The 13,536-nt window shown below is 43.6% G+C and overlaps 1 protein-coding gene across 2 annotated transcripts in view; it reads right to left on the bottom strand.

Moving 5' to 3' along the window:
* Positions 1-5,580: 5,580 nt before the first annotated feature.
* Positions 5,581-13,536, bottom strand: part of LOC124133366 (SANT and BTB domain regulator of class switch recombination-like) — a 47,299-nt gene continuing 39,343 nt past the window's right edge. Inside the window, exons 19-21 of one of the 2 annotated variants that reach the window (XM_046497748.2) lie at positions 12,664-12,755; positions 11,485-11,572; positions 5,581-5,868 (exon numbers count right to left, since the gene is read on the bottom strand). In XM_046497748.2, the coding sequence (XP_046353704.2) occupies positions 11,506-11,572; positions 12,664-12,755 (159 nt within the window). In that variant the 3' untranslated portion in view covers positions 5,581-5,868; positions 11,485-11,505. The remainder of the gene's footprint in view (positions 5,869-11,484; positions 11,573-12,663; positions 12,756-13,536) is intronic. The other variant, XM_046497749.2, reaches the window with a different exon arrangement.

Here is a 13,536-nt window from a genome sequence, read left to right as displayed (position 1 = left end):
TGGGGATGAAGTCAGGTCCAAATGCACCAACAGACGGTCTCACGTACATATTCAGAATGTCATCCATGTAGCTCACTCCAGTCATCGTGCCTTGCTGGAGATCGGTTCTTACAGCTCTTCTGATCCCTTTCCAAATTATGATTGAGCCCCCTCCATAGCGGTCATATTTGGCTACGTTTGAATCCTGAAATCCGTCTCCTTATATACGCCACTCAGGTATGACGATCTGTCTAGGCAGTATCTTAAATCATCGCTGAAAAGAACTGGAGCCCAGTCCTGGTCTGTCCAGTTGACGTGATCCTCATCCCAATCTAAACGTGCCTGCCTGTGATGTCGGTCAGGAGGATGCGAATGCATGCCCTCCGTGACCAGAGACCAGTCTCACTGAGACGATTACGCGCTGCTAGTAGAAACGTTAACGCACTTGTGTTCCGCAGGTCATTTCTGAGTGTGGTGGAAGTTACGTAGTAATGACGTTTTGCTGCAATAAGGAGAAACCTATCTCCTTGTAGTGGTGCGACACTGCCGACCACCTGCATGTCGCTGGGTGATTGGTTGGTTGTTTAACGCCGCACTAAGCAATATTCCAGCTATATGATGGGGGTCTGTAAATAATCGAGTCTGGACCAGACAATCCAGTGATTAATATCATGAGCATCGATCCACGCATTTGGGATCAATGTCATGCATCAACCAAGTCAGCGAGCCTGACCACCCGATCCCGTGAGTCGCCTTTCACGACAAGTATAGTCGCCTTTTACGGCATGCATGGGTTGCTGAAGACCTATTCTAACCCAGATCTTTACGGGGCTCGCTGGGTGAAGTGAGGTGAGGTGACGTAAAATTGGGTTTAACGTCAGATCCAAGATTATTGCATTTATATAGCGACGTGCATGCACGCGCGCGTCTGCTTGTACTAGTCCGGACTGATGCAGATTTATAGTGCTAGCCCACTGAAATACCATGCCGCAGTTTAACATGAATACCCCACTCAGCCACAGTATACTGACTCTGAGCCGACCAGTCCTTGTTTTAGCCACCCAGTCACCACCCGACGTCAGGATCGTCAGATTGTGCGACTGCATCTTCAAGATCGCTTTGTTACTGCTGCGGAAACTGATCGACAGACCATGGGGACACACCAGTGACACATTAGTGCGGACACCGTGCGTCGACGATTGATGAGCAGACACCTCCACTGTCACAGTCCACACCGAGGACCCATTCTGACACCACGTTATCGCCGGGACCGTCTTCAGTGGGCAACACAGCAACAGCATTGGCGCCACCACCAGTGGAGGAATCCTCTTCTGAGTCCTGTATATCAACAGCAGATGGCAGAGAGAGAGTCTGGCGACGCCGTGGGGAACATTATTCGGACGCTTGTGTTGTTGAGAGAGACTTGTGGGGTGGTCCAAGTATCATGGTGTGGGGTGGAATTGGTCTTGCACAACATCGGTCCAGGGAGTGGCAATGGTGTCACAGCGGCTCGGTACATTGATCAAGCCTCATTTGGCACGTCGCAGCAACCACGAGTTTCAGCATGATAACGCCTGTGCCCACACTGCGAGAGCAACTTGAGACTTCCTCCAGCAGAATGGCATCAGAACCATGCAGTGGTCTGCCCTCAGTCCCGATTTAAATCCCATTGAGCACCTGTTGGACGAGATTCAAAGACTGCTGAATGACGTCCGACCAAGGCCGACAACTGCACCTGAACTGCATCAGGCGTTCCTCAGAGTGTGGGCTCAAGTGCCTATGGCCTTCATCAACCGCCTCATCCATTCCATGTATTGCCGTTGCATGGCAGTCATTAATGCACATGGCGGACACACGAGATACTGACTTGTGATGCCATTTTCTCAGAGACTAGTGTTGTGTTTCACTCTAAGAACATTTTATGCTTTAATTTCAACAATGATGATCAGTTTTGCCAAGTTTCATCTTTTTAATATGTCTCAAAGTATGTTTACAGTGTTTTGACAAATAAGGTTTCTCATATATCTATCCATGGTGATGTTTCTTTTGCGGTTCAGTATATAAGTAGCGTCGACCTGACCACCCTGGGGGGGGGGGGGGGTCAGGGGGAGTCAGTCAAATATATAAAAAATAAAGTGCTTTTGCATTTTCAAGGAAGGTCATGAAAAGAATGTACAAGGACATGGGGAAGGGTCATCCAAAAATATGACCAGCATTAGGAGAGGCTATTAATTTCAATATATTGGTCCATCAAACACCTCTGACCCACCCTGTCCATGGTTTGTTTGTTTGTTTGTTGTATCACTCCGAACTCAACAATATTCCAGCTATATGATGGTGGTCTGTAAATAATCGAGTCTGGACCAGACAAACCAGTGATTGACATCATGAACATCGATCAACACAGTTGGGATACGATGACATGCATCAACCAAGTCAGCGAGTCTGACCACCCGATCCCTTTGGGTGAGTGAGTATGGTTTTACGCTGCTTTTATCAATATTCCAGCAATATCACGGCAGGGGACACCAGAAATGGGCTTCACACATTGTACCCATGTCGGGAAACAAACCCGTTTCTTCGGCGTGATGAGGGAGCGCTTCAACCACTAGTCAACACCACCCCTGGAAATAACTGACCAGTCCCTAAATTATTTCAAAACATTTGGTGTTGGTATAACATGAAGCTTCACTGATGTCAGGTTGCAGCTGCAACTGAGAATGTGAAGCTGTACATAAACAAAACTTGTTTTTCTTATGTAAAAGGTATATCATTATATTCCTGTACAGCTGACACACTGGTTGCATACAGACAAGAGAAAACACTAAAACAAAAACATGAAAACTATAAATCATTTTTAGTTCGTAAAAACATGTACAATCATTGATGGATGTCAGTCCAGCTACTCTGAAGTTGTCCTGGAGAAAATAACATCACAAATAAAACATTATGATCATTCGTCCATTAAGAATCTTGCAATTCCATTGATTAATCTGTACCATGTTACGAAAAATATTACGTTTCAATGTAGACAACCAAATCATGTGACTGACACGTGACTTTTGACTCTCACATGATCAGTATTTACCTATCACATGATGATTATTGACTCGTCTGTTAGAAAACAAGATGGCATGTGGTAGTAACATTTCACGGTTCGCGTCTTGGTTACTGTAACGAAACAGGTTTAAAGGCTTCATAAACTTTAAAGTGAATTTCCGTATAACAAGATGAATGATTACTCTCGATGAGGTCATTATGCAACCCTCTGATCCGACCACTTTGGGGGTCTGACCGGACCTCGGATCTGCGGCCTCAGTCTGGTCAGATCACCTCAGGGGTGGGATCCATGATTCTTGTTCTCGTATATTGACCTCGTCAAGATTAATTATTTGTACAGCGTTCATATTTAGTGAGTTTGGTTTTGACTAGGCTATCAGGGCAGGGTACATCAAGAATGGGCTACCCCACTGACCTTTATTGACCGGAAGTGAGTGAGTGAGTGAGTGAGTGAGTGAGTGAGTGAGTGAGAGAGATTGGCTTTATTTACTAACAATCCAGACAACTTCACTGGGAACTGTCCAGGTTTATAGAGTTTCCATACACTTAAGACAGATTCTTCAGGTCTGCACTCAATACAACTCATGAATCTTATTTCAACCAATCACCAGATTGGGATATCCCTAATCACTAATGCCCACATCTTTGTACCAAGCAGTGTAATTAATGCAATATTACGTGATATATTTTGACAAGTTCAACTCGAACAAAAAATCTAAATAGAAGGAAGTCTGATCTTGTACCTAAACATATACTGGAAGAGATTCCATGATTTTTACAAATGGTGTGTGTGCACAAAACGCAAGTAGCCAGATTCCCAACAGAAATCCTGCAAGTCAGCAGAATTGTTACAAGCTAGTGTAACAGACAGACAGACATTTTATTTATAAACCCATATCACAATTCATTATTTTTAACACTGTATATAAACAAGCTTATATTATGAGTGAGTTGGGTTTAACACCGCTTTTAACAGTATTCCAGTTATATCAGGGGGTGCCAGCTAAATGTGGGAGTAAAGCCCGAAGTGATGCAGGTCTCAGATGTTTACTAGTTCGGTGAAACCCACGAGCACGGGTATGGTGCTGACAAACCTAGAAACATAATCTGGGTAAACCGGGATTCGAACACACAATCATAGGTTTCTGGCGTGCCCAAGGGATGCAACTCTGCACAACGAATCGCGGCGCCTTAGACGACTGGGCCACCCGCTTATATTATGAATAATTTTTTAATTCCTTGACTTCATGAAGTAGTAAAAGCGAGATGTGCCGTTGGGTGCCTTGTGTAGTTGTTCAAATATTTATTTCTTACAGCGGTGTCAGCTGCACCAACAAATAAAACATGAATTTCATCTTTAATGGCATCACTGTCACATAATTTGTACAGCAACACTAACATGGTATTTAGAATTTTACATAACACTGACCATTGAATTGACACCACTAATACAGTCCTCACAGCACACATTTTAAAGTGGGACTATGCTCTCGCACATTGTCAGTCCAAGCAATTTTGATTCATTTCCTCAAAGACAACTCTGCCTCTAAATACATATTTCATGATGTGTAGAATCAATCAATCAATCAATCAATCAATCAATCAATCACACCAAGCCATTGAACAAAGTCTCTCCAGCGTTAGAAATTGGCACTAGTCCTATAGTCCTTACCAAACTGCCCAATAGTAAAGGTATCCTAAGGACTAGAACAATTGGCCCATTTTATGGGTTTTGCTATATGTTATCATTATAAGGACTAGTGGACAAAAACTGTTAGTTTCTAACCCTGGTCTCTTTAAGCAAAATTTCAGTCCAATTTCAATAATAAATACTGCATTGATTCAATCCACACATACATATGCCTACACATGCCTACACATGCTTACACATGCCTACTCATGCTTACACATGCCTACACAGACCGTGATCATCATTAATACATCATGAGTTTGTACACACTGTACATTCCTCCATCACCTGCGACTATATTTTTTGTAGTATTAACATGCATTAACTTTGAGCAAACCTTACCATTGGACATCATTAAAGCAATACGTAGAGCAGACAGCTGCACATACATCTTTCCAAGGCAAGGCACTATAAAGGTCCAGTTTCCACCCTTGCCAACTAGACCAGAATTTCTGGGTTCAATTGTAGCGCCACCAGTGGCTATTACAAGTTATGTCCCTTCTATGTCCCTTCTATGTCCCTTCTATGTCCCTCCTATTGACCAATCAGATTCCACCTCTCATATCACTTGCATTTGCCTCAAACAAAATGGCAGCACTCAGTGAAGACAATCTGATTGATAATCAAGATCCATATTGTAATAAAATGGGTTTTACTTTGCAAGTGTATCAAATCACGTTAGCACCTTGATTAAAAACATGAAGAGATTTGGAAAATATCTGTTGATGCTAAGTTGACGGTGCACATGATTTGCAAATCCTGCAGTCGACCGACCTCTGCACGTCAGTTTACGAACCAGATGTCGATTTCATTATGCAATTTTGATTGGACTATGCATAAACTTGTTAGTCCAGCCAAAATATAACTTTAGTCCAGCCAAAATATAACTCCATTAATCCAGCCTTGTGAATCCTGCAAGGGTGGAAACTGGATTTTAAGGTCAGTTAACTCCCTTGCCTCGGGAAGATGCTGCACATATTGTCCAGCAAGAAACGGCCATTTGTGAACCGAGTTCAGAGTGTACGAAGCCATGAAGTATTAAAAATGTTTATAAGCTACTGTAATGTCTCCAGTATGTAGTGTGTGCCGGTAGAGATCAGGAGAAGGAGGATCTGACTTGTCCCAGTCTGGGTTTGGGCCTGCAAAACAAAACACATCAAACATTGGTGAGTGACTGATTGAGTGGGTGAGTTCAAATTAATGCTGCTTCTAAAGGTGTTTCAGTGAAGTCATGAAGTGTCAGTTTAATCTGTGAGGAAAGATCAAAGTGATGCTGATCCAGATGTTTGGGCTTGGTGCTGTTGCTGTTGCTGGTGCTGCATTGTGATGAGGGGAAGCTGAGGATTGAACACATGACAACCATGGGGACCGGGCACACAATAGGTCCAGAAATCTCCTCATCAGAATCCATAAACCAATTAATAAAAATTTGCCAAACATTCTACCATGAATTTGGAATTTACTCGATTCTGATTGGTCAATCAGAGGCTATTAAATCACAATAAACCCCCTCTGATTGAAACAGCTGGTTTGACGGCCGCATCACCGCGGAAGCTAATATTCACAGATTAGTACTATTTTCAGTCATTGTCGGTAGGCATATTTAAATAATTATATCTACAATTACAGGTTACGAAATGCACAGATGCGGTTACTACAATATTCAAAGGATGCGTGGCAATACATTTCGTGCAGAAAAACACGACAGAAATCAACAAAGGGAATGTATTTACGTTTTGGAGACAACAGAGCGCTTGGAATTTTGACGTCATATTTTTTGCGTCACAATGAGCGATATGACGTCATAATGGTGACGCGCGATGTAGAGCGAAAGCCTTGCAAAGCTTGCTTTGTTTTCTTTAGGGATGCCCACCTCATGTTAGCTTACCAAGTTGCTGTGCTTATATGCTTTCAATGCCTGTCATATGTTCGAGTGAAGTATAACGGTGTAAACAAACTGCTTGAGTATATACAGCACCATATTTTGTTTGGTGATTCCGTAATTCAGATCGATAACCAACTCAAAACACTGAACTCAACCCATGCCGCTTCACTCAGTATATTTGCTAACACCAAAGAGTTCGCGTTTTATTTAGTCATGGTAGAATGGAGATAAACATACTGTGTTTTCAATGTAGAGCTAGGTTACCTGTAGATTTAACCGCGCTAAATATAACATTTGAAACCTCACGCTGCGCGTTCGGTTCCAAATTCAATTTAGCGGGGTTAAATCTACAGGTAACCTAGCTCTACATTGAAAACACAGTATGTTTATCTCCTAATTCATACGAGTCCAAAATCATTGTCAGGGTCTCATCTCAAAACATCATCATCACTGTTAACTAGACATATAATGGATGATAAAAATTTAAAACATCAAATTAGCTTGAAACCATTAATTATTTTTTTTTTATTTAAACATTTGTTTTACATTTATAAAAAGGAATATATGTTTAGGAGTAACTTTTCATGACCATAATTCAAACTAACAACTGCAACGTCATCAGATTTACAAAATTGAAGAATTGTATCATTTGTAAGCTGGTTGATAGTCTAGCTGTGACAGAAAAGCATGGTTATCGACATAACTAGCACCTCTCCTCTGACAACTACTCCCATTAATACAATGCTAAATTAAAAGCTCCCACTCAATATTGTATCCCAATAATGCCTCCTTTGGCTTCGGGGTAGTAATTACTTTGATTATGGTAATCGTTAAAACATTGAGCGTGTTCCATCCCATTCAATGACAATCCGGTGATGGATCTTATGAACAATGATCAACGCCATTGGGTATGTTGGCACACCCACTACCTAGTCACCGAGTCTGACCACCCGATCCACTAGGCAGCCTCTTACAACAAGTGAGTATAGCTGCTTTTAGCAATATTCAAGGAAATCACGGCGGGGGACACCAGAAATATGCTTTACACATTGTACCCATGTCAGGAATCGAACCCGAGTCTTCAGCTGGACAAGCAAACGCTTTAACCACTAGACCACCCCCTCTTACAACAAGCATAGGTTGCCAGGGACCACCCAAATCCCCCTGTGAAATGTACAGGGCTCAATTTTGCAAAATAAAACATGCACCAGTGCAACCTATTATTGAAAACTGTGGACTTATGTTTATGTCAATTTAGAGGTGAGGTAAGGTGGGGTTTACCGTCGCGTCCAATCATTGCACTTATATAGCGACGTGCATGCACGTGTATGTGTGTGTGTGGCTGCTTGTACTAGTCCGGACTGATGCAGATTTATAGTGCTAGCCCACTGAGATACCATGCAGCAGTTTAACATGAATACCCCACTCAGACACAGTATAGTGACTCCGAGACGATCCTTGTTTTATCCCCTTAATGCCAAGCGCCATGCAGGGTATAACAAGTACCATCTTTTAACGTCTTGTGGTATGACATGGCTAGGGATCAAACCCATGACCTCCCGCTCTACCATTAGACCATGGGGGCAGTCATGTCAATTTAGATGTAATTTCTTTTCTGTCTAATCCTTGCTTGTGAACACAACATCAATCTTGGAACACATTCGATACCACAAAGGATTATTTACCACACTACATCCTGTACATCACTGATGCCTGTGTTACGTGTAATTTGTTGTGATTTCCTGGGTTTCCCTTCATTAACATGTGGGTACATCAAGACAATGACCACATATGTTCCCATTTTGTTTGTTTGTTGTTTAAGGTTGTGTAACCGCACTCAGCAATATTTAGCTATATGACGGCGGTCTGTAAATAATTTCGGCTGGACCAGACAATCCAGTGACTGACATCATGAGCATCGAGTCATGAAATTGGGATATGATGACATGCATCAATCAAGTCAGCGAGTCTGACCACCTGATCCTGTTAGTCGCCTCTCACGACAAGCATATTTGCCTCTCACGACAAGCATAGTCTCCTGTTTCGGCAAGCATGGGCTTCCTATTACATATTTCAGTGACACATCATTAATTTATTTGACACTGGCAGCAGACCAGCCAATGTTTCAACTTTGATAAATTTATGGACCAGGGTGCACCCTGATTTTGTCTGGTGTTTCATGTCAATATACACCTGGTGCAAGTTAAATCAAGTTTCTTAAATCGAGCCCTGTAACTGACATGGAGCAACTAGCTGATCTACATTTGTACAAACCCTGATGTTGTGAGATTATCATCGTAAATAAGGGGAGAGATGTTTGGGTGAGAAATGCTGGGGGGGTTGAGATGAGAATTGTTGGGACATGGTTTTTAGTGGAATTATATATAAACTGAACAAAACAACATGAATATTTTGCAGGATATTTTTCATGAAATTGTGTCTTCAGTGGTCACTACAAAAATAGGTACCCCAAAATACTTGTGATCCCTAACATTTTTTTTAGTATATATATCATGCCTCAGAGGTCACAGAATTTCTGCCAAAAAACATTACATAACTCAGTTTCCAATGCATCCAATAACACAGAATTATTACCAATTGATAACATCCTAAGTTCTTCTTTTCTTTTTGTGATGTGTAATGTTATTACATGGATTTTTTTTACCTCTTTTTTTTTTTCTCTTTATACAGAGACAACAACACAATACCAAATACCTTTTCAATATGGTTGCCATAGAAACCATATTGACATTTTGATGAGATAGTTCTAGCGATTTTGTGAGAGGCCTTTTGCAGTAGAAGCTGTCATCTATGCATAGTTTCAGCACCATAACTTCCTCAGTCTCAGAAAAAGAAGCTCTTTAAGAATGATTAAGATTTGAATAAAAAAATGCATTTAAAATACCTATGTGACCTCTGAGTCAGAAATAAGACAAGAGTGGATCTTTTATGTTAATGGGTGGTGGGAGGAAGTTAATGTAGTCTATACATGCCGGGTGTGTAACAAGATTGGGGAAAACATGCATGCAAGATGCAATGTCATGCATAAAGACACATTTGGCTGCACTTATTAATTTATAAAAAAAATATTTCAATAAATTTAACTTAACTAAAATGCATCAGAAAACACTCCGAGAATCTTAGAGTAATTTGAAAGATTGTAATTAAATATACACATACATGATGTGAAGCAAAATCTAAAACATCTACAAAAATGAAACAAAAAATAAAAAAATAAAGAATAATGAAAACATCATATCTATCTAACCCATTAAATTATTTATACATGTCTCTGACAATCTCCATCCTTTTCATCATTTCATTATGAGAAACACTTACTTCCCCCACCACTTGGAGACACACCTCCTTCTCCTACCAATCATGTGCTTCCCTTACCATTTGGAGACACACCTCTTTCCCCTATCACCTAGAGACACACCTCCTTCCCCAACCACTTGGAAACACACCTCCTTCCCCAACCACTCGGAGACACACCTCCTTCTCCTACCAATCATCTGCTTCCCTTACCATTCGGAGACACACCTCCTTCCCCCACCGCTCGGAGACACACAACTTTCCCTTCTTGCTTGGAGATACACCTCCTTCCCCCACCAATCATCTGCTTCCCTTACCATTCGGAGACACACCTCCTTCCCCAACCACTTGGAGACACACCTCCTTCCCCAACCACTTGGAGACACACCTCCTTCTCCTACCACTTGGAGACACACCTCCTTCCCCTCCCACTTGGAGACACACCTCCTTCGCCTCCCACTTGGAGACACACCTCCTTCCCTTCCCACTCAGAGACACACCTCCTTCCCCTTCCACTTGGAGACACACCTCCTTCCCTTCCCACTCAGAGACACACCTCCTTCCCCTTCCACTTGGAGACACACCTCCTTCCCCTCCCACTTGGAGACACACCTCCTTCGCCTCCCACTTGGAGACACACCTCCTTCCCTTCCCACTCAGAGACACACCTCCTTCCCCTTCCACTTGGAGACACACCTCCTTCCCTTCCCACTCAGAGACACACCTCCTTCCCCTTCCACTTGGAGACACACCTCCTTCCCCTCCCACTTGGAGACACACCTCATCCCTTACCACTCGGAGACACACCTCCTTCCCCAACCACTTGGAGACACACCTCCTTCCCCAACCACTTGGAGACACACCTCCTTCCCCTCCCACTTGGAGACACACCTCGTCCCTTACCACTTGGAGACACACCTCGACCCTTACCACTCGGAGACACACCTCCTTCCCCTCCCACATGGAGACACACCTCCTTCCCCTCCCACTTGGAGACACACCTCCTTCCCCTTCCACTTGGAGACACACCTCGTCCCTTACCACTCGGAGACACACCTCGTCCCTTACCACTCGGAGACACACCTCGTCCCTTACCACTCGGAGACACACCTCGTCCCTTACCACTCGGAGACACACCTCCTTCCCCTCCCACATGGAGACACACCTCCTTCCCCACCCACTTGGAGACACACACCCTTCCCCACCCACTTGGAGACACACCTCCTTCCCCTCCCACTCAGAGACACACCTCCTTCCCCTTCCACTTAGACATACACCTCTTTCCCCCAAACTTTCCCCTAATACATTATTAATAAAAAGTTTTCATTTGTAAGCATGTAATCTACTTAAGCACTTCAATTTCAGTAAGTATAATGATAAATGACAGCGACGTCTATGCATATGAAGCTAAAAGCGTAACCTCCTGTGTATCATCAACTTGTTCAGCTTGAGTGTATTCTGCTACAAGCACAGTGTACAGTGATTAGTGATGCCCGAGACAGGTGAGTTGTGTGGACATGCCGAGAAGTGCAGCAGATGCAGCAGATAAATATACCTGTTTCTGTACCCTAACGAGCTAGGCTTTGTTTGTAAATGATTGTTGTCTGCGCTGGTTGTACGTCTGACCCGACCCCATGCGATGCCTGGGAAGGAGTATGCAGAGACTCAACACATGATTCAGCAATAACAGGATTTGTTTGTTTGTTGTTTAATGCTGCACTCAGCAGTATTCCAGCTATGTGATGGCGGCCTGTAAATAATCAATCTGGGCCAGACAATCCAGTGATCGATATTGTGAGGAACGATCCACGCTGTCGATGAGCAAGGACACACTATGAACCAAGCCTGACCAACCGATCCATTTGGTCCCTCAGTGACTAGCACAGCTTGCTGGGAACCTATTTTGACCCAGAATAACTGCAGGGTTCAATTACATGACATGAAGCTGGAAAAGAAGGAGTATTTTACACTTTATGACTATTCTTATTCTTATCCAATCTTTGTCTCCAATATCATACCACCCTGCGTGAACACCCAAGGACTCCTCCGTAGGAGCGTTCATCAGATGTACCCTAAACAAACTTTGACCAATAAAGGATGGCTTTTGTTTTCATTTTAATGAGATTGCAGAGAAACCTAATATCTCAAATGAAATTGTCATCATGGTCAAATTTACAATTTCAAAATCATTGAAACAATAGTGGATTGGAATGTAACTTTCATAAAGTCAGACAATAATTGTCCTGAAGGAAATGGGCCTGGCTTGGAGGTGACTAGCTGACTCACCTGGCCTGGAGGTGACTTGCGGACTCACCTGGCCTGGAGGTGACTAGCTGACTCATCTGGCCAGGAGGTGACTAGCGGCTTCACCTGGCCAGGAGGTGTCTTGCGGTCTCACCTGGCCTGGAGGTGACTAGCTGACTCATCTGGCCAGGAGGTGACTAGTGGACTCACCTGGCCTGGAGGTGACTTGCGGACTCACCTGGCCTGGAGGTGACTAGCTGACTCATCTGGCCAGGAGGTGACTAGCGGCTTCACCTGGCCAGGAGGTGTCTTGCGGTCTCACCTGGCCTGGAGGTGACTATCTGACTCATCTGGCCAGGAGGTGACTAGCGGCTTCACCTGGCCAGGAGATGACTAGCAGACTCACCTGGCCTGGAGGTGACTAGTGGACTCACCTGGCCTGGAGGTGACTAGTGGACTCACCTGGCCTGGAGGTGACTAGTGGACTCACCTGGCCTGGGTCTGTCCCTGCTGTTTAGTGGGCTGGGTGGTGTTGGCCATCTTCCACTGGGCCTCCAACTTGCTGAATATTCCACCAGAGAACTACCCAGAAAAAAATACATGACTTCACACAGTGTTCATTCCATTTGTTTAATATAGGTCCTTGCACACTTGACTGTGAAAAGGTTGGTCACTCAGAGAACCTAATGGGTCTGTTATCCAAAATATCTCAGTAAATAGGCATGTGTGTTGTTTCCAAGTGTATTTTTCATGCTGTGTGTCCCATCTATTGGGCTATAGTGTGTGTGTGCCTGTAGGTTAACACACTTCTCAAGGGCGACACGAACGTTTAACACTCAAGGAGCCGACTTATAACATGTAACATGGGGGTCATGAATGTACTGCACTTTGCATGATGATACAAAACCCTCCTACTGAGGCTTGAATCTAATTGTGAGTGAGTGAGTGAGTTGGGTTTAACGCCGCTTTTAACAGTATTCCAGTTATATCACGGCGTGTCAGCTTAATGTGGAAAGAAAGCCCGAAGTGATGCAAGTCTCAGATGTTTACCACTTCGGTGAAACCCACGATCACGGGTATGGTGCTGACAAACCTAGAAACATAATCGGGGCGAATCGGGATTCAAACCCACAATATAGGTTTCTGGGGTGCCCAAGGGACGCAACTCTGCACAGGGAATCGCGGCACCTTAGATGACTGGGCCACCCGTGCCACCAGAATCTAATTGTTCGACCTCGGTGCCTAACATGTGCTGGGGTTGTTATAAAGAGTAAATCCCGTCAAAACAATGGACATTTTTCCAGTTGAAGGAAACATAAGCTACACACCAAGCAATTGCTAGGTTAGCCAATTAAATGCAAGG

The sequence above is a fragment of the Haliotis rufescens genome, unplaced genomic scaffold, assembly GCF_023055435.1.
Source record: "Haliotis rufescens isolate VD_foot unplaced genomic scaffold, xgHalRufe1.0.p SCAF_21, whole genome shotgun sequence".
Classification (NCBI taxonomy): Eukaryota; Metazoa; Mollusca; class Gastropoda; order Lepetellida; family Haliotidae; genus Haliotis; species Haliotis rufescens.
Note: the sequence above shows the minus strand (reverse complement) of the source record. Positions and strands in the feature narration are given on the sequence as shown.